This window comes from Spea bombifrons, chromosome 3, assembly GCF_027358695.1.
Source record: "Spea bombifrons isolate aSpeBom1 chromosome 3, aSpeBom1.2.pri, whole genome shotgun sequence".
NCBI lineage: Eukaryota > Metazoa > Chordata > Amphibia > Anura > Pelobatidae > Spea > Spea bombifrons.
The window spans coordinates 62,545,882-62,573,460 of record NC_071089.1 but is presented as its reverse complement, the minus strand read 5'-3'; the positions used below and the strand labels follow the sequence as shown (position 1 = coordinate 62,573,460).

The following is a 27,579-nucleotide window of genomic DNA, read 5'->3' as shown; positions in this document are numbered from 1 at the left end:
GGATTCAATTGTGGTTTAAGGATGTTTATTAATGTTTTAAGTCAGGGTGACTCCACCAGAGATGCTGCCCCAAGACATTATGATTATTACCAAACAAAATCATCGTGGGGCACATCGAAGGGCGCCTTGGGGGTCCACGGCAGGGAAACGCTGGTATCTCAATGTCTTTAATACCTCTAGTCCTCATAGACTTCAGCACTATCACGATGTTCTAACCGTTAGAGTCTGTATTTGGAAACCTGCGCATTGAACCTTTGGGGTATTGTTTGTACAGTTGACTGGATATAATACTAACGTCACCTTTTGCTGTAATAATATACTGCATTACCTGTAAATAAGAAAAACAATAAAACATTTTATATCGTATATACAAAATTTGGGGTGCTACTGAAATGACCGTTATGTACACACAACAAAGAAATGAATCCGAGCGCATCCAGCCTACTGCAAGTGCTGCTTAAGAGTACATAGATTATATCTACTGACTGACAGATGATCTGTTGAGCTGACCTGTTTGGAGAGCTCCTTGATCTTCATGGTGCCGCTTGCTTGGTGGTGCCTTTTGCTTAGTGGCGTTGCAGACTTTGGGGCCTTTCAGAACAGGTGTATATATAATGAGATCAAGTAATTAGATTGCACACAGATGGACTTTATTTAACTAATTATGTGATTTCTTGAGGTACCTGGTTGCACCAGATCTTATTTTGGGGCAAAGGGCTAAATACATATGTATGCATCACTTTTTGTTTGTTTTTTTGGGGGGGGGGTTAAAAAATGTGTTTCCTTCATTTCACTTTACCAATTTGGACTATTTTGTGTTTGTCCATTACATGAAATCCAAACAAAAATCCATTTTAACTCCAGGTTGTATTTGAACACAAGACGTATTTCTTTTTCAAAGATGTTTGGTGTGTTCTGTAAGTTAATTCTTTTTTAACATAATTCTAAAAGACTTAAGAATTTAGGCATAATAAATGAATATTGCTTCGCATTTTCACCAAGATAAACAAGTACAATGTAATTTACAAATTGTCCACTAGATGCAGCTGTAGCATCTTAACCTTTTTAAGATTTTAAACCCCAAGGATTGCCAAATATGTCCCCGTACCCTCTTCACCAGACTGTCAAAATCATCACCAGCATTCCTATTCGGTACCAGTATGACTTCAAAAGATGCCAATAGCTTGTTTTTACTTTACATATGGATAGCTAGGAACAGAACAGCCAAAAGAAAATAAGGTTTGTATCATATTTATACAAAATTGTCACATCACGAATACACAAGAAAGTTACAACTAGTGAGGTTTTTGCTGTTTTGTGCCGAGGTACGGTTACTGACAATGTCACTCGCATGTCATCAGACCATCAAGGCCATTTCGCCGCTTAGGATTCTCTGAATTACAGAACTTGAATTCAGTTTCACAGACATAAGTAGTCGTGAAGGGAAGCAAAACATTCATTGGCCTCATATTTTGAAAAGGACACTCTTTTGTAACAAAAAGAAAGGAGTGTCTAAGGTCTGAACGGAGGGAACAATCAACTGGGAAGACATTGGTGTTGACCATCCTAATTGTTAATTGGTAGGCAGCCTTGCCGCCTAAAACCATAACCATAACGCTGATAGAATCGTATCTAATATTTTTTTTGAGGTCATTAGATTATTAATTGTGAACCCCTGTTGTAGTGCTAAAGAAAACGTGAAATTCACCAAACGTCCATCAGAACACCGTCAATGAATATAAGAACAAACTCAATTTAAAATGACGATTTTATTAAATCAAACTGTTCTTAAAACAGTTACATAAGTTACACATAATGTTTAAAGTAAGTTTTCACGTTTCATTTTTTTCAGTATACAGGCAAAATAGTACCGTACAACATGTACATTAAAAGAAAAAAACCTCAGCATTCAAATAAGGCCATTGTAATAAAAACAACAAGTAGTATTTCTTTTGTCGTAGTTTTCTAAACTTCAAACTATCTTCTCAGTGTACAGACCTTCCTTCAATCAGTGACATTTTGATGATAGCTAGATTTAATGTTGTCAGAACATATTACATGATATGTGAAATAAGGCTCATTTTAGTAAATACAGCTGCCCTTGGAATTTCAGTCTCTGGTCACCATTAATTTAAAATTCACAAAGTGCACAAGAAGGATACGTAAAAAAAAAAAAAAAGGAAAAAATATATATTTACATATGTATTTTTTTTTTCAATTAACTCTCTATTCTAACTTGACAGCTGCCCATTCTTAATACTTAGTGGTCTATTAAAACAAAATTACAGTCTTCCAAAAAGAGAATGGGGGGAAAAAACCACCGTATAATATTAAGATATCTAGTTTAACTGTAAACTAAACATACAAAAACCATGATGTCTGGAGCGGCAAAAATAACCCTTTATGTGCCAGTAGGGTGGGCAAAGCAGCTCCCTCTGACATTCCAACATTTATTAGAGATACAAAACACTATAAATGACCAAACATTTTCAAAGAACAAGCACCACAATTTACATCAGCATTCCAGTTTTTAGTGTGTAACAATGTGTGTGTTCTACTCCAGCCATTCCACCTCATCAAACTCTGAATCATCTTCAGAGTCGCTGTATTCCACAGCAATGCGCCTGGACAGAATGGTAGCCACGTCATTTTCGATGCGTTCATGTTTCGCTTCCTGCTCCCGTTGTTCTTCAACTTTACGGAGCTGAATTCCTGAAATTGGAGGTATACAAGAACAAAGTTGTCGGAACAGCAGCACCAATCTTATTAATCGGTTAATGATGCAGAAAATCGAGGGCATTTTTCCTTTCTATTAAAAGTTACACAAATGTCTACCAATAATATTTGAAATGTATCTACCATAAAAGGTCAATAGACTTTTTTAATATGCCATCTTTACAAATACATCAAGCGTCATTATCTGAAGAGATTGAAATTTCTGTGAACTGGACTAATACCCAAAGAAATTACATTTGCTATAGACTGTTAAGATATTAATAATAAGATATTATTAGTATATATAAATATCAGACCATGTTCTTATCATATATGTAGTGCTATGTATTGTGAAAAGTACATGCCAAATGTGTGGATTTGGCATGATAATACAATAAAAATCCACATGGCCTACCCCAACACTGGGGCATCATGTAAAAGTGGACAGAAAAACATGTTTTCTGTTCGAATAAGGTTATACTTTTTTCTTGAAGCAGAAGCTTTACAGCTTGAGCTTCACTATATATGTAAAAGTAAACAGAACAGTGTATTACATTTTTCTTAAAAAGAAGATGAAAGCTTTAAAGCTTGAGAAATTAAACCTTGCAACTTGCATTGGACTTTTTAATGTTTACAAATTTTTTTTTTGTCAGTTTACAACTTTTCTATGCATTGCTTTTATTTAACATAGAAGTTGCGGTTACACTCATTTTCGAGCAGGGCAAAGCTCAAAAAGGCTTGGAACAAAGTACCCGTATAATAATAAAATGTATGTCATATTACATATCTATAGCTGCATACGTGTTCAAAAGTTTGTAATATGAGAACATGAGAAGTTAGCTCATGCAGATTATTTACAGATTTATTGCAATGCTTTTGCAAAAACTCTCTGCACCAAGAAGTCGTATTATGGTAATTTTGAGCTAGGTTCCAAGAAGAACTTTACAGAAAAATAATAATTTTTAACTAAAGTTAAATTTCTGCATTTTCGGGATTTAGTTTACCTATAGTGTGTAAACAAACCAAATAACATGTCATCAATCAACCAACCTTTTCGTATTGCTTCCAGAAGTACGCTTCTAGCATCACTGATGACCGGAAGAGTTGATGGATGTCTCTTACTCTCAGCAACCACTTGAGATGGTGGGGATGGGGGCAGTAAAGGTGCATGTGAACCGGGCACAACAGAAGCAAGAGGATGCAGACCGGTAGGAGGATGAGAAAGAGGTGGGACAGCAACAGGGGAAGAAGGTCGCTTTCCAGGTGGGGGTAGAGGAGGAGGAGGTGGTGGTGGGGGAAGCCCCTGTGCCTCCATCTGAGGAAGTGGGTGAACTGGCACATTTTCATTCACTTGAGCAGCACGTGATATCGGAGGTGAAGGCTGTGCAAGAGGAGGTGCTACAGGAGGTGGAGCAGGGTGGAGGACACCAGGTGCTATCTGGAGGGGAGTTGGAGGTGGTGGCATAACAGTAGTCTGCAGATTAGCAGTAGGTGGCGGAGGTGGTGGGGGAACAGGTGGAGGAGGAGTGGAGGATATAGATGATCGCAGTGATGACGCAGAAAGCGCAGATGGAAGGGGCGGAGGAGGAGGAGGTAGAGGGGGAGGAGGGGGTGGAGGAGAGGGGCTCACAAACATCTGTGTTCTACCAGTGGCAGGAGACTGTGGCCTGTTGTCATTCAGCCCTGATGTGGCACTAAAATATTAAACAGATTTGATGATCAGACACTTAACACTACCCGAAACTGCAGTCATTTAATCACATTAATAGTGAAAATCAGTGATAAAATCTGGAATGCAATTATCCAATGCAACACTGGATGTAGAGCTACAAACAAAGAAAAATGAAGCTTCATTAGGTGAAGTGTTCTCTATAAACATTGAATCGTATTGTGTTCAAGGACTTTGCTGTTTTAATGCTTGATAATTGGATGTGTTTTGCATTAAGCAACTCCAGATGATGAAATTACAAAACAATTCTTGCCAAATAAAATCTAATGTACCGCTCTGCTTTTATAACACGGACAGTTCCAGTTATCCAAGTCTCTTGAGTAAATCTGCAATGTCAACCACTATTCAGATACATATGCAATTACCTTACAAAACACAATGCAAAACTGCCAGTAGTCTTTCGCATGAGAATTCAAAATACTTGTGTATTCATAGCTTCAGAACGACATATGGCTGCATTATAGATCAACAACAAGGGTACCTAATCATTGGCGGCATGGCTTTTCCATCTCCTGCTGCATGCATTGGTGGAGGTGGAGGAGGTTCATGTGGTCTCACCAACACCCGATCTTCGACCCTGTTTAGGAGATCGTTCATCTGACTGTAGGGTAGTGCTGCAAGTGAGAAGGGTCCATCGACAGTTTCTCCATATGCTTGAGGTCTAGGCAAAGCAAATATAGCGGTTTTACGAATGGTGATAAGTTGATCAATATAAATGTACAGTACATTTATATGGGTGATCTTGAACTGAAGCAGGCTTAAGCTCCATATGCATTTAGGCTGGGAATTACACACACTAAGATACAGTATGTTTAAAAAGGAAAGAAAAACACACACAATTTGTTGAGTTCATTCTATCCAATTTGTGCTGTACAGATTTACAAAAAATCCATCCTGACTCTATGGACAGCATGCCAACAACAGCCCAGTTAATTCTTCAAGTCCTTAACATTACTTGAGATCATAGAGCTGTATAGCAATTACTGTGAAGAATGACTGCTGCATACATGAAAGCATGGCTCTTCCAATCATAATAAGGGACCTCGTGTCATTGGCTGTGTTCGTGGGGTGAATATTCACTTGAGGACAATTTATATGATCCTCGCGTAAACTCTGATGACAACACTTAAGAACCTCTTTTCTAAAATAAATAAATTCAAATCAGCTACACGCGCTTCACAATAAAAAATCTCCTGTCTTGTTTATTACCTTGTGGCCACCCCATGTACTCTTTAAAATCCAATTAAATGTTTCTTATGAACTAGTGGTCTTATCTGTGTTCTCCATAGAGGCAATGTGAGAGAACGAGCTCAAACAGGGGCACTTTGAATCAATACTGGAGTACTTGCAGGCTTGCATTTTGGCACTTAATCTAAACTCCATAAAAAAGAATGTAGAGATCAAAATAGCAAACAAAAATGTAAGCTGATTTTTAGAATACAGAGGTAAAACAAAACTACATTTGGGTATGTATGTATAAAAACTGACAAAGTGAATTATTACAGAAACAAAATATGAACATACCTTGTTTCATAGTGTGAAGCAGGGCCATTAGATATTTCCATTGGTTTATGAAGAATCTCAATATCATCGTCCGCCAGCTCCAGACCCTGAGCCAACTTCTGCCATTCACGGCGTCTATCATGTGGCGCTCGAGGCACCTTTTCTGGCTCATGTGGTCGATCTAGATTCTTTTGCTGCAAGGAAAGCATGGCTTAAAATACTTAAAGTACAAAATATGATGCTGGTGCATAGCAATTAGTGCTGAAATAATTAAAAGAACTAGAGTGGTCAATGGAAGTCAAAATGATGCATGTTCTGTAACATGAAGACACCATTAAAAGTCTAACACAACAGTGTCGTGGAACAGAAGGAGTGTTTGCACCATTTTTAAAGATTTTGCTGCTTTGGATGTGCTTTGCGGTTACCGACTCATGCCATGAAATGCCTTAGGATATTTTGTAGTGGTAGCATCACTAGACTAAAGTCCTTCTAGTTTGTAGTGACCCTCAATTACTACCAGTCAAATAGCAGTTTTAAAATATCCAGTCACCCCCTAAAGTGACATATCTGAAATTCATGTATTAAGCACAGAAAAGAAAAGAAGACCATAACTAAAAATAACATGGCCTGGAAAAAAACACAGGCATACCAACGAAAACAATGTCAAGTTTCACTTCTTTGTATGGTGGATCGAAACCCACTATTCGATCTCTACAGTAAAAAGATCTCTCATGGTCTGCAATGTGAGACAATATAATATTAGCTTATACGACTCAGGCAGAGGTGTATCTGACAAGCTGTCTTCAGTAGACACAGCCATTAATTTGCATAAACACATTTGATGAAATAAGTTTATTTAGCTGAAAGAGGAGGGACCCCCCACCCATAAATTCCATTACAAGCAAATAGATTTTTAAAAAGATTTTTTATATGCCATACTTTCTGCTTTCGCTTCTCTTTCCGCTTGTCCTCTGTATCCTGCAGCATCTTTTCTTTCCATAAGTCAAAGAAATAGGATGGATTAGTGTAAAATTTCAGACCTTCTTTGCCATCATCTCTGTTAACACAAAAAAAAAAATTAGAGTATTAAAAGTAACTGTTCATGTTAAACACACATAATTATTCATAACATCTGCAGATTATGCCTGTATCACTATAATTATTTGGCCAGTATGGGATACGTGTAGTAAGGTACGCAACACATTGAAATAGGGTACTTGCTGGGTGATCATAATTAACAGGAAAAGACTGCTTAAACACAGTTGTACCCACCATGGTGATTAAAAATCCATAAAAAATTATTTCTGGAAGGTTAAAAGTTAACAATGGGACTTGCACAGACATCATTAAAATTTCTCTGTGTTGTAGGTGTAAAAGTCTAATTAGGTAAAACCCTGTAACAATTTATTTGGCATATGGTTGCAAGCCTTTTATCTCTGGGATTAAAGGCACTTGTAATATGACCCACTGTTTCTTTCAAAATACTGGCAATACAGTAGGAACTCTTGTTTGAATACAGCAATTTCTATATTATATGACCTACTTTCAACAGCATCCACTGTATATATATTGCTCTATACGCAGCTCAATGCCTGACTGCACACAATGGAGGTTAACGCGTGTATCCTCCAACAGAGATGCCAGCAAACTGGTTTACATTTACATTCATTCTACTTGATCTCTACCTAAGATAAGAAACATAACTTTCTTTACATTTAAATCTTACTAAAACCTATTAATATAAGCCAAAGACATACATTGCAAAATTTCAAAGAGAGTAGGTAAGAAATGGAGCCCCTATTTCATAGGTGACTATGATGTATCGATTAGAGTTGATTAAGCTATTTATGTAACTGATTTATTCAGAAGTATTAATTCTGAACCATTCTGAACCATGAGAAAAGAAGGATGCCATGTGGAGAAGGGGGACAAAGGCATATGTACTGCAAACAGCAAATGCCCCACCTCAACATTTCAGGGGTATGCTAAAAAGACCTATAATGCCAATACTACCTAAAACATTACCTTATATTCCCCAGCTACTGCTTATGGAGCTCAACAAACCTCAGTCATTAGACAAGGGAGGGGGAGTGTGTGCTGTACTGTTAAGAGTCACCGTGTGTATATACATAGTGCTAGAGTAAGTGTGTGTATTGTGTTAGAGTAAGCGTATACAGGGTTTGACAAACCCCAGCCATGGCAACCTAAAATTGTACATCACCAGTACCGGTGAACCTAAATGTTAGCAATCTCCAAATCCCTTAATCCTGGCCACATACCCCTGCACACCACTGAGTCTGAGCATGGGGATATGATGTCATTTCCCAGCGCTCAGATGGAACCAGTGTGGAGGGTCACAAAGGAGTGTAATAGCTGGTAACTGTATTTTTTTTTACATTTTGGCATCTGGTCTGTTTGTGCCCATTCCCTATTTGGGACATCTTTGAAACTGGCCAATTCAATTTACTCGATCAAACCATATATTTTTGAAAACTAGACACCCCAGGGTATTTCAAATACTGGTGTTTTAACTCTTTTCATGCCAGGAAAAGTTTGGTTTTTTTTCTGTTTTACATTTTTTTTGGACGTATTTTCTTTGAACTGGATGGTTCTCTTTATGACGTCAGAGTAACCTCACTAGAGTCTTTCTTATTTTAAAGTTTTATTACATATATATATATATATGTATATATATATATATATATATATATATATATATATATATATATATGTTTTTAATTTTATTTTACTGGTCACAGTGATTAGTGAGCTGGGCTCCATTGACCTGCATGGTTGGCTGAAGTACCTGTAGTCAACCTTCAGGGGGAGCTCAGAGTTCACCTATGAACTCTTATTTTGAATGGGCGCCACACCATCTTGTTGGGCAGCATGTCCTCCTAGAAGTGATCAAACTCCTGACTTTTTTGTGTTGCTAAATGCTGATTGTTGATTCTTTTAGCCGCTGGGTCTAACGGGGCCCGTACAATTTGTTTGGGTGTTGCTGAATACTTCAATGTTGAGGAATTGCAGCAACACCAGCTGAGCAAAGAAAGCAATCATTGATTGCTTTGTACACTCGTTTAACCCCATGCCGTGTCAGGCACGTCAATTGTCCTCAAGGGGTTAATTATTAATGTGATTTATCAATAATTTAATGTATTTATCAGTTTATTAAATTTGATTGATGTTTTCACTAGTTTATCAATTCTTTATAAAATGAATTGTCATTGGTATGCATTTGCCAAATACTTGTATGTATTGGTCTATATGTACTATATAAATGTATTGGTCAATACTTTATTAAAACCTTACTGAAACTTTCAATATATGAGAACAAAAACATGATCAGAAAACAAAAACATCATTGGAAAACAATAACAAGCCTTACTAAATTAATACTTTAATGCTAACTATAGGGGAAAGCAAAGGAAAAATAGCAAAGGAAAAATAATACAGCAGGGGTGCATTTAACTAAATGGTAAAGAACACTCATTGAGATACTGAGAATGAGAAGGTAAGAAGGCTAATCCAGAAAACCCAAGGTAGTATACCAGAGATAATGTGGATGGACTATTCTGTAGAAAGACTCAAGCGTTAAGTAGAAAGCTGTTGGAAAGCTATGAGTGGAACCAAGGGGCACACTGTTGTGCTGCTTAGCCGTGATACATTGGCATGCAGTATGACTCCAGATGTACGGCCCTATTATCAGCATGGTGAATCAGGCCATATGGGACAGGAACCAGCTCATTCAGAATTCAGTTCACATTGCGCAAGCAACTGAAAGCCACAGCATCAACTGTGTATTTAAAGAATTAAGATGCAAACTAAATATCAGTATGAAAAGGTTCCCTGTAATGGCAATTAAATTTCTCACTTGAACAGAATGTTCAGAGAACAGTACATTTTTTTAATTTAATTGGTTTGCTTAAATAATAGGCATAAACTTGTGACATCTGTTGCACACCATGTGCTCTACACAGCAGTTTTATAATTTGAAAGAAAAACATATATAGTCTTACTTTACTGTAATAAAGTATTACTGACCGTGAAATTAGGAAGCAAAAAAGGCAAAACAAACTTAAGAGTTTGGGGGGGGGGTGAGTGGGCATAAGGCTTTGAACAGCCTATCACACATGGATAGGCATTATATCCTGCATCAGATGGAAGAACTAAGGGGTTTCCTTAAAGCTGCAGGTCACATAGCTCCATTTCTGTCTGTACCCCCTCACTGTCAATAAATTACTATGAAACAAAGCTTATTTTAGCTGAACAGTCAATCCTTGGATTGGGTGCATAGCTCTGAAAAACAGTATTTGTCTATTTCTTGTATTTTTGCATATTTGTCATACTTAAATGTTACAGACCATCCAACTAATTTTGATATAAGAACAACCTGAGTTGCCTTTTTAAGGTTATATCACAGCATCTCAATCGGTTTCAAGTCATGACTTTGACTTGTAAGTGAGTTAGGCCACTCCATTTTGCCTCTTTTGAGCCGTTCAGAGATGGACTTGTGTGCTTCAGATCTTTGTCCTGCTGCATAACCCAGCTTCGCTTGAGATTTCGGTCAAACTGACGGTCAGACATTCAAATTCTGAATTTTCTGGTAGAGAGCAGATGGTTCTATCAGTTATGGAAAATTGCCAGGTCCCGATGCAGCAAAGTAGCCCCAGACCATCATTCTACGTTTTACTGTTGGTATGATGTTCTTATTGTGGAATGCTGTGCTAGATTTACTGTTGTAGAATCATAAACACTGGCCTTTACAGAGGCAAGTGAGGCCTGCAGTTCTTTACATGTTAGTCTGGGTTCTTTTGTCCTGGATGAGTTGTTGATGCGCTCTTGAATGAATTACGGTAGGCCGACCTCTCCTGGCAAGGTTCATCGTCCTTCCAAGTTTTCGCCATTTGTAGCTAATGGTTGTTAACATGGTTCGCTGGAGTCCCAGTGCAGAAAACGATTAGCAACCCTTTCCAGGGTGATAAATGTCACTTTGTTTCCCATCTGTCCTTGAATTTCTTTGAGATCGTGGCATCATGTGTTGCTTCTTGAGACCTTTTAGCCTACTTTTCTTTTCAAGACAGGTTCTATTTAATTGGTGTTTAGAATCAACAGGGCTGGCGGTAATCAATTAGTGAAATTGAACCCAATAATCAATTAATTTTGGCTAATTGGTTGATTTAGTAACTAATGGAGGCAATTACTTTTTCAAGGGTTGAAAGGGTTTTTTCCTTCTATCTATGAAATTATCCATTTATAAACAGCATTTTGTGTTTATGTCTTTAATATTAAAATTAGTTTAATGATTGGAAACATTTAAGTATGCCAATTATGCAAAAATAGAAAAAATAGGGAAACAGGCAAATACTTTTTGACAGCACTGTATGTGGATGGCTTTTACTTTCTCTGGATTTTTATCTTGTTTTGTAAATATAAAATGATCTGTGCACTCACTGCAGCCCAACCTGACAAACATCCAAGATAGGGTAAGAACATGAGTTATTATGCCATGACCTACCCTGTATTTTCTGAAAGCAAACACAATGGTGTTTGCTTTCACAACTTTCTGCTCCCATGTCCTCTAAAAGCACCAGCTGTGGCCCACCCAGGAACCCTGGGTCTCTTGAGAAGCCACTGCCTACTAGGTATGTTTGTTGCCAGTATGGAATAGGAAGACTCAAAGTTTGAAGAGCTGAAGAAGGTATCACTATATAAGGTGAGCAGGGAGAGATTTGAGGGAATAGCGAGGAAACAAAGAGAACACATACATAGAAATACTACAGACATAGGCAGGAGATGTTCTCTTTGGCAATGCTGGTGCCACTGTTTGGAAGTTACCAGAGAGATAGGTGCACCGCTAGCAGAACTAAATATCTCTGGATCCACATGACAGAATGGAATTGGGAGCAGCTCAAATATTTTACAACTACTAATCTTTTGTTAGTTGCTTTTATTATATGCTAGTTCCTCCTGCAATCCTGATTTCTATGGTGTAGTTATAAAACAGTCTTCTCAGTAGCTAATTTATCACTTCAGACCACGTAAGGAGAAATCAGTTTCAGGTGCATTAGGAGTTCCTTGACTATTGATGTTACTTATCCATATTATTTGTTCAAATACAATTTCAAGGGCTTTGTTTGTCATCTGAACTGGGAACTGAAGCTGTATACAAAAGTGATGGAAATCCATAATTCATTTAATGTAAGCAGATGCCCTACTGATGAATACTGACCTGTAGGGAGTCAGAATATTGAGAGGTGGAGGATGTTCACATAGGTTATATGTTTCTTGGAGAGGGATTGGTAAAGATCTGCGGTCAAACAGCTGCTGATCCTGGGTTGTCGAGCTTCGAAAGGCTTTCCTCATAGTGATGTCTTGAAGCGAAACTGAAACATAACACAAAGGGCATTGAAATTAGTAACAGGACAATTCCAAAATAAAGCAAGCCAAAATGAAACAGTACGCAAGTACAAAGATTTATAGCTGGGCTAGCTTGACCTGACCATATATTGGATTTTCCTTATGACCAACAAGCTGACCCAGCTCTAGCTATACGTAGGTCCATAAACCAATACAGGATTCAATTAAAACTATAAATAAATACATATTGTATAAGTAACGACAAAGGTTTTAGTCTATTCAAATGGTTTGGGCAAAAGTCATCAAGATATAACTTGGAGCAAAGAAGAGAAAGAAGAGACGCGATAGAAACATTTTTATACTTAAAGGGATTTAACAAAATACAGGAGGGAAGTTTATTTCAATAGAAGAGAACTAGATGGCCAAAAGCATTTAAAAAACAGTACGTTTTGTCTGTAAGCACACTCAAGGAACATCACAATATATATTTTCTGTTATTCGTTTGCAGTTCCTGAGCAGGATGCTGCTCTAAGTCATAGCAGGAAATCCACAAAACAATGGAACTATTCGGAACATTGAGTCTGCACACTGTCCTGCTGTAAAGGCTCAAACCTTATTAATTCCGAGGTCTCGTCTTCGATAAATTTCACATATCTTAGCCATATGTGAAATATATAATTCTGTAAATGATTGCATGTACAACATGCATGACTAGCCAAAAGAAAATGCTAAGTGTCCAACTATGTTTAACATATCTTCACAGTGTGATTCACACATTTTCACCATCCAAGGGCATAATGGTTAAAGTATACCTGAAAATCAGACTGATCTTAAAGACCCATATTTTGACTTTGCCAGTATGCGGAGATGTATTCACTAATGAGGCTTTCATGAGAAACTGCCTTAGTAGTTCCAGCTCCCCATTTTATTAAGTTCCACATTTCTTAGTTAATGAAGTTGTGACAGCACCCTACCTAGAAATCTAGCTTCAGGTAACCGGGAATATCCACACTTGCTGTGAAAATAGGCAGTTGATGGAACACAACCCCAGGGATTTGTATCAGAGCGGCTAAGACTGATCAGTAGTCTATCTATAGGGGGGCGAGTGGTGAGGCTGCCCCAGGCACAGAAAGCAGGGGGCGATGCAATTTTTTTAAATTAGTGCCTGTGATCTGTGTTGAGTTGACGAGGACGCTGGAACAGAATGCATAATCTTCAACATGAGTGTGTAAACGCTATTGCCAAGCCGGTAAATATATAATAACATAATTATATAATAACATAAACATCTAAAATGTAATGGTAAGAAAATATCTATAAAAAAATAGAAGAAAATAGGCAGCCACAGCCTACTTCAACTATTTGATAACTGCGTTTACAGGCAAAATGTAAACACTTAATATCTGTTACTCATTTGACTAAAGGATGTCACTCCTTTTCGTCATTTAATGGTGATCAATTTTCATCATTCAGTGTTAAGTAGAGAAAAAGGAAGAAAACAGGAGAACAGCTACGCTATTTGGCTCTATGGATGTTTATAAAGACATTCATAAATTCGGCACTAGTTACTTTTTTTCTGTTGCGTTAGGAAATGCAATTCTCTTTATCAACAAATACTATAGTCTTTACATGGGTGGAATGAGTCTTACAAGCAGATAGACATGGTAGATGGGTGGGGGTGGTACTTGTGGGAGGGGGGGCACAAATTATTATTCTACTCTGGTTATACCACTATGGCTGATTTACTGAATATAAAGAGTAGACAAACAGTGTATTTATCTTAGTAAATCTCCACCGTTTCTATTGTAATAGAAATGTTTAATTGTACTATCTATATCCCTTTCCTTTTTCAAGCTGTGCAAAAGAAGAGTACTTGCTGAACTTAAGGGCTCATTTCAAATAACTTCCAATGTGCTGTTTTTTGTGCTTACGAAAACGACAGCAAAAATAAATAGTTTTTATTGCTGTTAATTATTCCGAATAAATACTTTTGCTTACATAGACACTCGCATTGATTTGGAACCAACCCTATGCAAACAAGTGGCAATGATTACTTGTGTTTGCAAAAGCCTTGAAAAGAAAAAAAAATCAATATATATTAATTCTATACATGGTTTATTTGAAATGCACGCAACAAAAGATCCCCAGCTGAGGGTTGGAGGAACAAAAAATGAGTGGTCAGGTCAGTAAGCGTTTGTGTAAATATACATATATATATATATATATACACACACTATATGACCAGAAGTATGTCAACATCCCTCCTAATTATTGAGTTTAAGTGTTTCAGCTGCCCCCATTGTTAACAGGTAGACATTGGCAGTAGAATGAGCTCAATGCCTTTTCAGTTTGTCCTGGTCCACTGTAAGGGAATTGGAGCCATCTAGGAGTAACAACAGCTCACAAATTAAGCTGTAGGCCACGCAAACTCACACTCAGCTCGTTGTGTGTAAAAAAACAAACAAAAAAATGTTTTTTTGAAGCATCACTCATTACACAGTTGGAGTGGTGTAAAGCACCCAGAACTGGACTCTGGAGCAGTGGAAACGTGTTACCTGGAATGATGAATCGTATTTCACTATCCGCAAGCCTGATGGATAACTCTGTGTTTGGCAGATTCCAGATGAACACTACCTAGTGGAGTGTATAGTGCCTACTGTACAGTTTAGTGTAGGAAGGATAATGGTCTGGGGCTGTTTTTCAGCCCCTTAGTTCCAGTGAATGGTAATGTGAATACTACAGCATACAAAGACATTTTGGACAATGCTATGCTTCCAACCTTGTGGAAGGCCATTTTCTATTCCAGCATGACTGTGCCCAGTGCACAAAGCAAGGTCCATAAAGACATGGTAGGACGAGTATGGTGTGGAAGAACTTGACTGGCCCGCACAGAGCCCTGATGCCCTGACCTCAATCCCATCGAGATGAATTGCCTGACCTCACAAATGCTCTACTGGATAAATAGGCAAAGATTTCCACAGTACAACTCCAAAATCGGGTGGAAAGAATTCTCAAAAGAGTGGAATCTGTTATAGCCCCCCCAGCAGATCAACTCAGAAACATCAGTCACTTTACGAGCGGGCCTGTGCTCTCCCAATTCAACCTTGCTCCGAGATAGGCAGAGCCAAGTGGCTTTGCCAGTTGCTTCACTGGAATGCAAACAGAGACACATGACTGGTGCTTTAATCTTAGAAATCAGATTGATTATAATGTTTATTAATTAAAAATTATAAACTGCAGATGATGTGGTAGCTTTAGTGATTTGCTTTGTAATGTAAAGCCTGCTACCAAATCAGAAATAAAGCGGTTTCTATATGAAATAATTAAATATAAGTATTTGCAGGTTTAAAATGAAAATACACTCCCAGGCAAGACAAAGACATAAATTCGAAGCATGATTAGCAAACATCTAATCTATAAATGAAAGCTGGAGAGAGAAAGAAGTTGTACTCAAAGGGCTAGTGTCATTGCACTGAATCAGTCTTTGTACATAAATGACAGATAACATTCATACTTTTTCTTCCATTGAGACTCTCAAGGGACTCCGTGCATGCTCGAATAACTAAATATTCCTGCTTTGAGGGATACATTGAACTGGTTTCGAAACTTTACACTGAAAGTGAGAATTACCAACTACTTAGGATATAACCTGCTATGAATATGCATTATCACCTGCCTTTTAAAAATGTGGCGTACAGTAAGACACACATTCGTATATAGAACTTCCAAGGTTAATTACTAACAGAAGAAACTTTCAAACATGGTTAACATTTGGATAATCAGAACATTATGATATTTATGTTGAATGACTTACCCATATTTGCTTGATTCTAAGGCGAGTTTTTTTTCAGAGCAAATGCTATGAAAAATATCCCTTGTCTTATATTCGAGGTAGTCTTATAATCAGACCTCTTGAGGTCTCACTACAAGACTAAGATCCAGATCCCCCGCAGCACTGCAGGGAACCTGGATCCTCCTCTCTGGCAGCTGGTGGGCGTCTGTGCGATGCGCGCAGACAACCTCCGCTGCTGCTGGCACTTCCTCTGGGGCTTCTATGATGGAGCACCGGCATCAAATGACCTTCTGTTGCTCCACCATAAAAGCCCCGACAACGTCGGTACTTCCCCCAGCCCTTCTATGACAGCACCGCCGTTACATGACCTTCCGGTGCTCAGTCATAGAAGCCCCGGCTGAAGTACCAGCCAGCAGCATAGGTTGTCTGCGTGCAGATCGCACAGATCTCCACCGGCTGCCCCCACTAGACACCAGGGAGTCTGAAACACAGGGGACAAGTCTAGGGATGCACTGGTAAGTTGGGGGGGTGGCATGGGTGGGGTATAAGGGTTTTCTGGAGGCAGAGTGGCATATAGGGGGTTAAAAGGCATTTCAGGGAGGCAGAGTGGCATATATGGGTGTATAAGGCATTTCTGGGGGCAGAGTGGCAAATAGGGGGTTAAAAGGGATATCTTGGAGCAGAGTGGCAAAGTGGCATATAGGAGGTATAAGGCATTTCTGGGGCAGAGCAGCAAATAAAAATAAATTAAAACAAAAACATAATTTTGCTCAATCATAGTTTTTATTAAATATGAAAAAATAGTTTACATGTGAATATTTACTAGTAAAACTTTTTTCCTATAGGGTAGTCTTATTCAGGCTTTTTCTTTTTTTCCAAAATTAATATTCAAATTTTGGGGGGGTCGTCTTATAATTGAGCAAATACGGTATTTCAACTGATGGATAAGATCAGGGCGATACTGTTTCTGAGTCTGGGCTTCCAATAATCTACATTATAAGTTTTACCTGTAATATCCAATTCCGCGTATCATCAGGACACTTTTATATCCCATCTCGACCTAAACCAAGACTGTTTATTAAAAGGTGACTGGGCTCGATTTTCAAAAGTAGATAAGGTATTATTATTAAATTCAAGTTGCATACCAATAATCTTTTGGTACATACCTGACTCTCCTTCCCTAGATAAGAAGTACTCTGGGAACCTGACCCAATTAGTATCAAAGTAAATGCAAAAGTATATATTTGCATACTTCAAAAAGATTTTTTAATTATTTTTCTCCATTGGTTAAGAAGAAATTCTCTCTGCTCAGTCTACTTGCCCCATTCCACTTGTAATGACCCCATGAGCAAAGTTCTCATCGCTGATTATAAGTAGATATAGCACATTGGAGAAGGACGATTCCAATAGTTGTTTCTTAACTGTTCTGTAGCAAGCGGTATTACAGTATTGGTTATAAAACGGTGTGCATGAGTTTCCAGATAGTATAGACTTGCTTTTAAGATGTGACTTTTCTTGCATGCATTAAATAAGCCAATTGTTCACATAGTGTAAAGGATGCGGTGTCCAAGTGGAAAGATCTGATAACAAAGGGACAGCATCTCACTCAGTGTCCCTGTTATTAATACCTCACAATGAATAAGATATCAATAAGGTCACCAGAAGGGTTCATTTCCTCCACAGTAAACACTACAAGTGATAAAACGTAAAGGCATAGTCGCCCAGAAGGATCTTAAGCGTTCAAACATATGACAGAGGCTGCAGGTTTCACAGTGCAAACCAACATAACTATCAATGCTGAATGGAACTGCCTTATTATAGGATTTGTTAATCATGTGGTGTCTGGATTAGAGGTTATAATGCTGGTAGATATGTTTTATGCTCTTTGATGCTGGCCACATGCAGGAGATGGCTGGTAACATGGTACAGTGGCCAAAGAGTGGGCTATTCACTCATGCCCAACATTCAAACAAAACCCATTAAATGAGCAGAAAATGGTCATGTGCTGGTAGCTGCTTAGTGTGCAGCCACATGCTGGATACACACACAGTCGCAATGCAAAAGTGTAAGCGTGTAATGCGTAGCAGCATGCATCAAGCGGGTGGCCATATGCATGTCATTTGTCAAACACTGGCTTAGACGTGCAAGCTCCTACATGAAACCCTAACACTAAAAAATTACCGTGAAACGAAAATGAAGGCAACCCGGAGAGGTGACATATTGATTCTTGTAATTATGGGAGTTTGTGCTTTTTTGTAACTTCGGAGCCATTAATAGGGAAGTGTCATAATCAAAGCTAAATTCATTTATTAAAAATATCAAAGCTTTTGCCTTGTTTCAAGATTACAGATTCCTATAATCCCAGGAAAGCGTAGGTCTGTAGCATTATGCATACCCTTACAAACGGTACCATACGTTTTGATCAAAGAGGAGCAGTAACTTAATAAAAGGGGAGCAAACTTTGCACAGTTTCGGAGGAAAGGAAGTTAAGATAGCTGATCTCATAGTATACACATAAACTGGGGTCTTAATACACCGTTTCATAGGGTTATTTAGTGTACTAAACTAAATTCTACACTATGGGATGTGTCTTGATGCCCACAAACCCCCCAAAAAAGCAGGGGGGTATTCAGGAGGCTCCTTTAGTGTATTGCCAACAGACTGAACTAAACAGAATCAACAACAACGTAGGCATAATCTCCTATTACAAAACCAAAAGCTTCTACCTACCAGCGATGAAGTGAAGCTGAATTAATGTGACAGCTAAAAAGGTAGTTTTGGGGTTGGGCCCTCTAAACTGTCAAATTAACTCAGCATCACTGCTAGAGCTATCGATGCATGGAGATGAGCGTAATTACGGGGTAACGCCATAGGGTCCACATTCTAATGCAAGTTGCATTGCATGTTTTTTTTTCAAATAAAAAAAAAATAATAATAAAAGCGAACATACAAAAAACAGCAGCAAGAATGAACATATATTTCCATAATCTGATACTTAAGAAACTAGGTTGAGTAAACAAACTAGCTAATTTACCTTCTGGAAAACAGTAGATGTAATTTCAAAAGGCTTCTCTTGTGTCGGTATCGGAACATCTACTGCGGAGGCCCAGCTTTGTGTGAAAGCATATCGGCCTTCGCACAGCTTTGTAGACAGCCAGTCACCCCGGTACATTCACAGTGAGCCTTATCGCAGCTCGTGTGTGTAGTTTAAAGGGTGCTGTTCTATACAAGCAAACTACTGAGTGTTCTGGCATGTTTAGTTTTGTTTTATTGCTTCTTCAATAGGTAATTTCTTATTCTTTAAAATGTTTAATCACATAAACGTTAAAGCTTTTCTGTTCCTATAGCAACATCAACTTCAATACTATCAGTGCCCGTATTGTGCATCAGATTTCTGCAAGATTAAATTATCATTATTTCTGGGTGATTCCTGGACATTCAGCAGCCCTACGGATATTGATCCTAATGAAATATTTGATCAAGCTGATTAAAAGGGCAGTAATGCCAGCTATTTCCTTTAATTGACCTGTGTGGTCAATATTTGGAATGTCAGGTCTTTTACAGTACTATATAATTAGATAAAAATAATAAAACAGAAAAACCTATACTAGGTAATAGCCCATTGATGCAAAGCTGAATAATGGAGATACAAAACAAGATAGTGGACCCTAAATAAGGGAACTGAATCCTAAATGCTTAAATGGTCTTTCATATAGCTCAGGTGCTTATTTTTGTTTCCTTTACTATTTTGTACAATACCTATCCATACCTCCCAAAATCTCAGGTGTCTGGAGAGGGCATGAGGTATGTGGTGACATGTTGGGAGGTATATAGTTAAGAGTTGAGGCCCATAAACCTACCTCACGTGTACAGCCACCCTGCAGAACGCTGATATATTATGTCATACTGTGGTGCTCATTGCAAGATGGCCACATGGGAGTCATGATTGACCTTGATCAATTTTACAGTTCAGTGGGCAGTCAGAAGAGATCCTCAAATTATCCCATGACCATCACTGCAACAGCAGGATGGTGGGGCAGTGCCCATCTACTTTATAGTGCTGAGACTTTTGAGCAAGGCACACATACATTTCACAAACCAAGTACTTCATGATTACAAAAGATAACTAGGGAAAGGTTCAGCTGAAACAAAATTAAAATTAAAGCAGATATATTTAAGTGGGAACAAACTAAAAATATCTCTGTAGATATTGTATGACATGCAACAAATGAAATTTGGCAGATTCAGAAATTTCACTATCATATCAGCTACTGGTGACCTTTCATAAAAGGCTTTTTTTAAACAATTCAGCCATTGTTACACCCAAATCTAGAAGTCCTCATCTGCTATGATGAAGTAAAGCTAACACTGGCATTGTTTTAAAAGACCAGGGAATCAAATGAGAGATTAGACATTAACTCAGACAGCTGCTCCTTAACAGTTTTCCCAGCAGTTGTTCCACAGATACAACAGCTGCTGTTTTCCAGAATGTTATTAAATTAGTGATTTTTTATTTCACAGCAACTAAACATCCCTTGAATTTTTTTCACTGAAAAAGGAAGCAATAAAGCAATGACCATGTAAATGGTGGTGGTTTAAAGAAGAAGCCTAACATCCATCTCTAATAATACATGGGACATTTCTCTGATGTTTGATGCAGTAAAGAACAGAATATTTTGCCAGTCTCTTTTTATGTGTATCTGCCAGAGGCACTGACCAAAGATATATGAACGCCACCAGATTCGGCATGAACAAACCTATAAAAATGTGCCTCCCAGACAGCGCATTGGACAAGAAAAGAGAGAAGCCCGTATACCAGTATACTTGTCCTTGGTCCTTTCTCTGCAGATCTGAACAGCCTTGGAGGTAATAGAGTGCTGTTTGTCAATTTCATCTGATGCTGATTTGAGTAATCAGTTTGGAGAATCAACAAACCCTTCTCATAGATGACCTCCACCAGGGAAAAATCGAGGCCACCAAGACTTTCAGCACTTGAGTATTTTGTGCTCCTCTATAAGCTCTAACAAAACCAGTACATCCTTCTTGTATAGTGCAAAAGTCAATAATACTCTCCAGCCAGCCACAAATTTTAAATACCTGACTGAATACGACTTGTGTCCATGGTTGAATTGTTCCCTTCTGAAGGCATGCCCAACAGTTGAACACACTTGCGGTGCCCTCAGCTTTCCTTTCCATGAGGTCAGAAAATTGAGCAGCATCTTCCATTAGGATGCTGGACTTTCTGGTGGCCTTTGCTAACATGGCAAATAGGTTGAAGAACTGCCAAATGGAGGCCTTCTACTTCTCAAAAGGAGATAGCCCCTTGACTTGGCATGACTGGTAAAAAAATAACAATCAGTCTCTTTCTCTGTGACCTCCTGAGGCAACTCTAAGACAGTGATGGCAGTAACGAGCTCCACAACCGCTACACTTGAAATAAAAAGCCTCCCTGCAAGTTGCTCTTCTACATCAGACGAAAGAGCAGGATGAGCGGATGGCTGCTAAACAATAACAGGGTCGCACCTACTGAAGAGGTAAACCCAAATACCCAAGACAAAAAAGCACTCCTCTACAAAAGCCTGACTCTACATGGTGAGTACAGCCAGAGAAAGGGCTTACACCTCCATCAAACACAACAGGAGAGGAAAAAAGAACCTATTCGTAGGTTTAGACACCCCTGTACTGTCGGAATCAGTCTGCAGATAGTTAACCTGCTGAGAGGCCTGCCGGAGGACTAAGCAGGCTGCCGGACAGACATTCTTTCCCATTTTGTCATACAAAGGACAAGCAGGGAGAAGGATCCAAGATCCAAAACAAAACCCAAAAACAAAACAAAAAAGGGTAGCGACAACAATAACCTCCTATCTGAAGTAGGGCTCTAAAACAGTGTGTATGTGTGTGCGTGCGTGCGTGCGTGCGTGCGTGCGTGCGTGATATATATAAGTCATGATAAGTGCTGCTGGGAATATCAACAGAAAGATAACCTCCAGCAGATAAGTAATTGTTTTAGCAAAAAACATCTCAAGAGTTGTTTATTCCCTTCCAATCACACAAAGCTATGCATAGTTCTAATATACTTCAGCAGGACTTCATTCTTTCCCATTATTCTGTTGTATTATATTCTGCAGTACTATGCTTAAAACAAGAATTATTGATATATTTGTTGGGATCACTTAACTGCCATGTTACCCAAAAGCAGGCACTAATAGCTAGTTGTCATAGAACTTAAAAAGCACCATAAATGTTTTTGGTGCTGTTTTGATGGTATTAAAGTTTTAAAAGAAATTATATAAAAAATGATCTGCTTATGTTTACTAGAGAGTACAATGATTGTATAAGCCGAACGGCATCTTCAATAACCTGGAGATACTCCTTTTTTCAACACACTACAATTTCCTTCAGATTATAGGATTATAAAAACTGTTATACGAAGTGTTGTCTGATTTTACTTCCTATAGCAGTCCTGGTGTCTCTTTCAGCCTAAAATCAAAAAACCAAATACGGTACATATATATTTATACATGACAATATATATGAGGAGTATCACTTTTAAATGATGAGTTTGTTTCTTTTCCCCTGCGCCTCAAGCTATCTTCATGTGTTTGTCGGATGCATTTCCTGGGCAGTCGTGGGCATACTGAACAGTAGCCATCTCCAGCATAAGAGTTCAAGGGGTTCAAGGTTCTTGCCTGTGATTGGCTGCTTGGGGCGGTACGCCGAAGCTCTGGTAAGTCTTATTTAATTATTGCAGGTAAAGAATGAACATTGCAAAGTACTTAAATAGACATTCTTCTTTCGTGAGGCATTTTAAAAAAACATGTACAGACTGGGTAGTTAAAGATATCATTCAGGGGCTTGCTTATTTTTGTATTTGTTGGTAAGTTAAATTTTATTGAAGTTTCTTACAAATTGCAATAATACCAAATAAGAAGAGAAAATGGGGGGGGGCATATGCCTGATCAGACATGCTGGTTAAGAAAAATTCAGGGCTTTATTCACTAAAGAGAGAACTGACAGGAGGGTTGCAGTTTCAACTTTACTATACCTTATGAAGGCCCAACCCCAGTGAGCTTTGGCTGCAGAACGAGCTTGGCTAGCCTTGTCTAATGTATAGTTAAATCAGTGAGAAAGTCTCTCTACACATTGAATTACCCATTATGCAGGGCCATTAAGCTCTTTTTCCTGAAGGAACATGCCAGTGTTGGCCCTTCATTATAAATAGTGAAGTAACTATTACTCTCCTCCCAACTTTCCCATTCAAACCCCAGTTTAACCCGTCATGAGGGCCAGAAATGTATAAAGTATTATATATAAATACTCAAAGCCAAAACACAAATAGCGTGTGGCCATTGAATTTTACAAAGTGAACCGTAAGTCTTTCTAGTGCATACGTGAAAAAACAAAAGTAGGCTTTTTTTTGGGGGGGGGGGCATTCTGCTTAAAAGATAATTTTTTACTGCACATTTGATACGAGGATTTTTGACCAAAACAGTAGAATTAATTTTGTACTGAAAACAAGTTTAATTTACTAAAACAACACAAACAAAAAGTGACCTAACATTGACAATTGAGATTGAGGGATCTGGGAAACATAAAAGTGGTACTATATTAAACAGATTTTCAGGACACAACACTTATACCCACTGTTTAATTAAGTACAACGGAATGTGGAACCTAAGGCGACCTACTTCAAGAGCTGACAATAGACACCAACTTTCCAGCTGTGTTGGTTTCTCAAGAGATTTGTCTCGGTGGCAAATTTTTTTTTTGTTGTACTAAAAGTTAGGTTGCTAAAAATATATTTTATTTTGGACAGAAAAAAAGCATATTAGGCACTTACGTTCTTCTTCTTTTGGATCAAGCTGGGTTACGCTAACCGATAACCGGTCCACGCGCTCTTGTAATGAATTCACTCTGAATGAAAAACTGTGTGCCTCGTTAAATAATTCCCCAAATACATCTTCTGCATATTTACCTAAAAGAGAAACATTGCAACTGTGTAAACGTAGAGTAGCAATCTCCAATAAAATTGCTTGGTTTCTGGTCCTATGCCAACCTATAATGCACCATTAATGGGTACTGTGAATGACCAAAGGATAAGATAAAGACATTTGCATTATATATACTGTATATATATATATATATATATATATATATATACATACACACACACACACACACACACACACACACACATACTGCACTCAGTACGTCAGGTACTTGACAAAGCCTATCTACGTAATTTGGAGTGCTGAGCGTTTATTCGGAGAATATACTGTTTTTCTTATCAAGACAGCAAGTTATTTAACTACAACATGTTTGCTGCAATTCATGTTGAAATAAAAAGGTGTCATTTGTATAAAATTGTGTCTGCGGTTCCTGTTCGTTTGGAATGAAGCTCTTTAAACTGCCTTTGTCCTCGTCTTTTTATGCACTACATGGACACCACTTCTATTTAGTGGATTCTCCTATTTCAGCCGCACCCAGCGCTGACAGGTGGATGGTATCAGGTACACAGCGCATCGGGAGTAGAATGGCCTGTGCTGCATTGTCACAATATGCCACCTTTTCAACAAACCAGTTTGTCGCATTTCTACCTCGCTGCCTAGAGCTGCCCTGGTCAACTCGAAGCTCGTTCGCTTGAAGCTGTTAAAGACTCTGCTGCAAAGTGATAAGTCATGCATGCTTAGTATAACAAACAAAGCAATGTGAAATCTTAAACCATATTAAAGTACTGAGAACTTTGAAGATAGGCAATGACGTTTGGGGCAATATTATTCGTTTCATGAAACTTTTGTCCAGTAACGAGAGCGGCTTAATAATGGCAGCCACCCTTCAACTGATATCTGCCTAGCCTAGAAGTGCAGTGAAGTTATCCATTGCCTCAGCTGCAGAGAATCATATGCAACGCAAAACAGGTGAGAGACCCACACATGGTTGACGGCAGGATTATTGCACAGCGTAAAGCTGTAGCTCACCCTCCAGAGGCCGTGCGTCTGGGCATTATTTTTACAGGAAGCATCCTCTAAGCACAGCTGCTTTAAGCCGTTTCCAATACAGACAGCGAATGAGGCATGCTGTTTTATTCGACAGAACAAACTAACATTAAAAAAAGATATACACACAATAAAAAAAATGCACATTTACTTTCTGGAAACCACACGGTGTTATTGGGTCTCCTGCAGCGTTAATTGCCCTGCTACTTTTATGCCTGATGTGCAAGCAATTGTTCTATTCATTCTAGCACCTTTATTCCCCAAACAAGTTGTTTATAGATCCCTTCAGTAAGAGGCGATTTAGAGTAATATTTCAGATGCTTTTTGCAAATACGTAGGAGTTAGTTAGCTGAGCTACTAGATTTGGATGTTTTGTCCTTCCCAAAGGAATTTATATATATGGTTTTAAATCAACATTAGTACTTAATCGGCAGCACCACTTAAGTTAAATATGGCACGTGTGTCTGGGTACATAGACAGTGATGGCATAAAATAACTAATTGGCCCACCTAGCCAGCCCCTTTTGAATATCAATACTACAGGATAGCTGTATGAACGCCCTAAGCTCTCCTGAATTCCGTTACGATGTCCCTAGAATGACACATTCTAGACTTTTCTAGAATGCCTTGTTAGTAAAACCATGGAAGCTTTTTAGTGACCCTTTGTAACTAAATGATTTATTTTTCTGAAGCCAGGTTCTCCAGCACTGGACACATTATTCTAAATAAACAGCTTCTCCCCTCTCTGACAGCTTGTGTATACAGTAATTTGGAGAAATTAACATGGAGCTGAGTTGGGCATCCAGTTCCCTTCAAGGGCTGCAGTGTTGGAAGACTTGCAATGCAGGTTAGTTTATAAAATAGCCTAGGGTCTGACAGGGCTTCAGCCACTCAACTGTTGGCTCATCTACTGCTACAAGAACCAGTTCTCCGTCCAGTCTTCAGGTTGGACCGGCCATGAACTGCCAGATGCTGTTTATTTAAGGTAAAGGTAATTTTTGTGTCTGCTTCGGGACCTCTGTACACGCGAGTTTGACTTTATTAGAAGTGACCTTATGTTCGCAGGATATTGAACACAACTTGATTTTTTTACTAGTTGGATTTATGATATTTGTAAGGTCTATAATATTCTTGACATATCTGTTGTCTGCTTTTTGTTCACATTTTACAACTACCTTTATTGCTTTGTTCATAATGATAAGCATACCCGACAGTCTTTGACAGATTTTAGATACTGCATCAAGAGTCTTTGCTAACTTTCATACAATTAGCTTTCATTATGCATTCATTTCCACACTAATGTCTCTTCCAGCACATAAGTAATTAGAATCCGGACTGTCCTCTACACATTATGTGGTTCTATAATTGTAATGGGGCCCTTCAGAGAGATTAAATGTCCTTAGAAATGTATTCTATTAGCTGTATTTAGGTTTTTACAGGTAAAAAAACTGCTGAACCATTAAACAAAAAATGGTAAAAACATCCAGATTGGTTTTTTTAACATCTTTTTTTTGTTTACTCCTTAAATAACAATAGAATTAGTTGAAGGCTTTTAAACCTCCGTTGAAAGCAAAGCTATTATATCTGTTGGATAATTGCTCTCCCGGACTTTTAACATTTAGCTTTTGTACCATTTCCGTTATGTTGTACATGATGGTTGAACCTACCACAACCATGAAAGAAATGGGCAGGCATCATAAGACCTTGCACGGAGATCAATACTTACTGAGGCTACTTAGTTGTCTGATTATGTTTGCTAAAGAAATATTTGTGACACATTCCAGTTCATTCTTGATAGCCCTGGGCAGGACAGTGTGGCATAGGTGCCTGGGCTCAATGTTTCTTTTGACCAGAGGCATTCTTGATTACTGGAAAAATCCCAAGACACCTGAAAATAAAGAAAGGAACTAAGGTTACTATCATAGTAAAACACGGTGTATTCAGTTTAGGTTTTATGGGGAGAATCCCTAAGACAAAGTCCTAGCATAAATTGAATGTAGATATGAAAACTAAAGACAAACTGTTTTAACCTGGAATGACTTGAAGCTTACAGAGTTCTCTATGAAAGTGTCATTTGATTAACGTCTCGCAACAATTTCTAATATATGAAAATAAGTACCAGATGATAGGACTGGGTGATATTACAGAATAGAATAAATGTCAGCTATGAATGAGAATTTACAGAAAATTGTCATAGGCAGGTTATTGCTTAAATCCATAGTATGCGACGTCATGCCACGGGGGTATTAAGAATAAAACATGAGGAATTCTCATTTGATTTGGTTTTCTTTCCTGAATAAAACTTGCCGTTCCAACAGAGATGACAAGCATTGTTAAGAAATTGTTCTTATCTTTGTGGCTTCTGCACGCAACCCTTGTACAAAATAGTAATTAACAAGAGGTCAACATATCTCGGTTGCATATTTCATTGGAGATCAAAAAGATTTGGTGAGAAGAAATGCAAGCAATAGAAGGCATTGCAGA

General features: G+C 38.3%; 1 protein-coding gene across 4 annotated transcripts in view; it reads right to left on the bottom strand.

Moving 5' to 3' along the window:
* Nucleotides 1-1,750: 1,750 nt before the first annotated feature.
* Nucleotides 1,751-27,579, bottom strand: part of WASF1 (WASP family member 1) — a 40,855-nt gene continuing 15,026 nt past the window's right edge. For all 4 annotated transcript variants that reach the window (XM_053460047.1, XM_053460048.1, XM_053460046.1 and 1 more), the window contains exons 2-9: nucleotides 26,822-26,983; nucleotides 23,941-24,075; nucleotides 12,180-12,333; nucleotides 6,887-7,004; nucleotides 5,969-6,141; nucleotides 4,926-5,105; nucleotides 3,766-4,409; nucleotides 1,751-2,712 (exon numbers count right to left, since the gene is read on the bottom strand). In XM_053460047.1, coding sequence (XP_053316022.1) covers nucleotides 2,555-2,712; nucleotides 3,766-4,409; nucleotides 4,926-5,105; nucleotides 5,969-6,141; nucleotides 6,887-7,004; nucleotides 12,180-12,333; nucleotides 23,941-24,075; nucleotides 26,822-26,954 — 1,695 coding nt within the window. In that variant the 5' untranslated portion in view covers nucleotides 26,955-26,983 and the 3' untranslated portion in view covers nucleotides 1,751-2,554. The remainder of the gene's footprint in view (nucleotides 2,713-3,765; nucleotides 4,410-4,925; nucleotides 5,106-5,968; nucleotides 6,142-6,886; nucleotides 7,005-12,179; nucleotides 12,334-23,940; nucleotides 24,076-26,821; nucleotides 26,984-27,579) is intronic.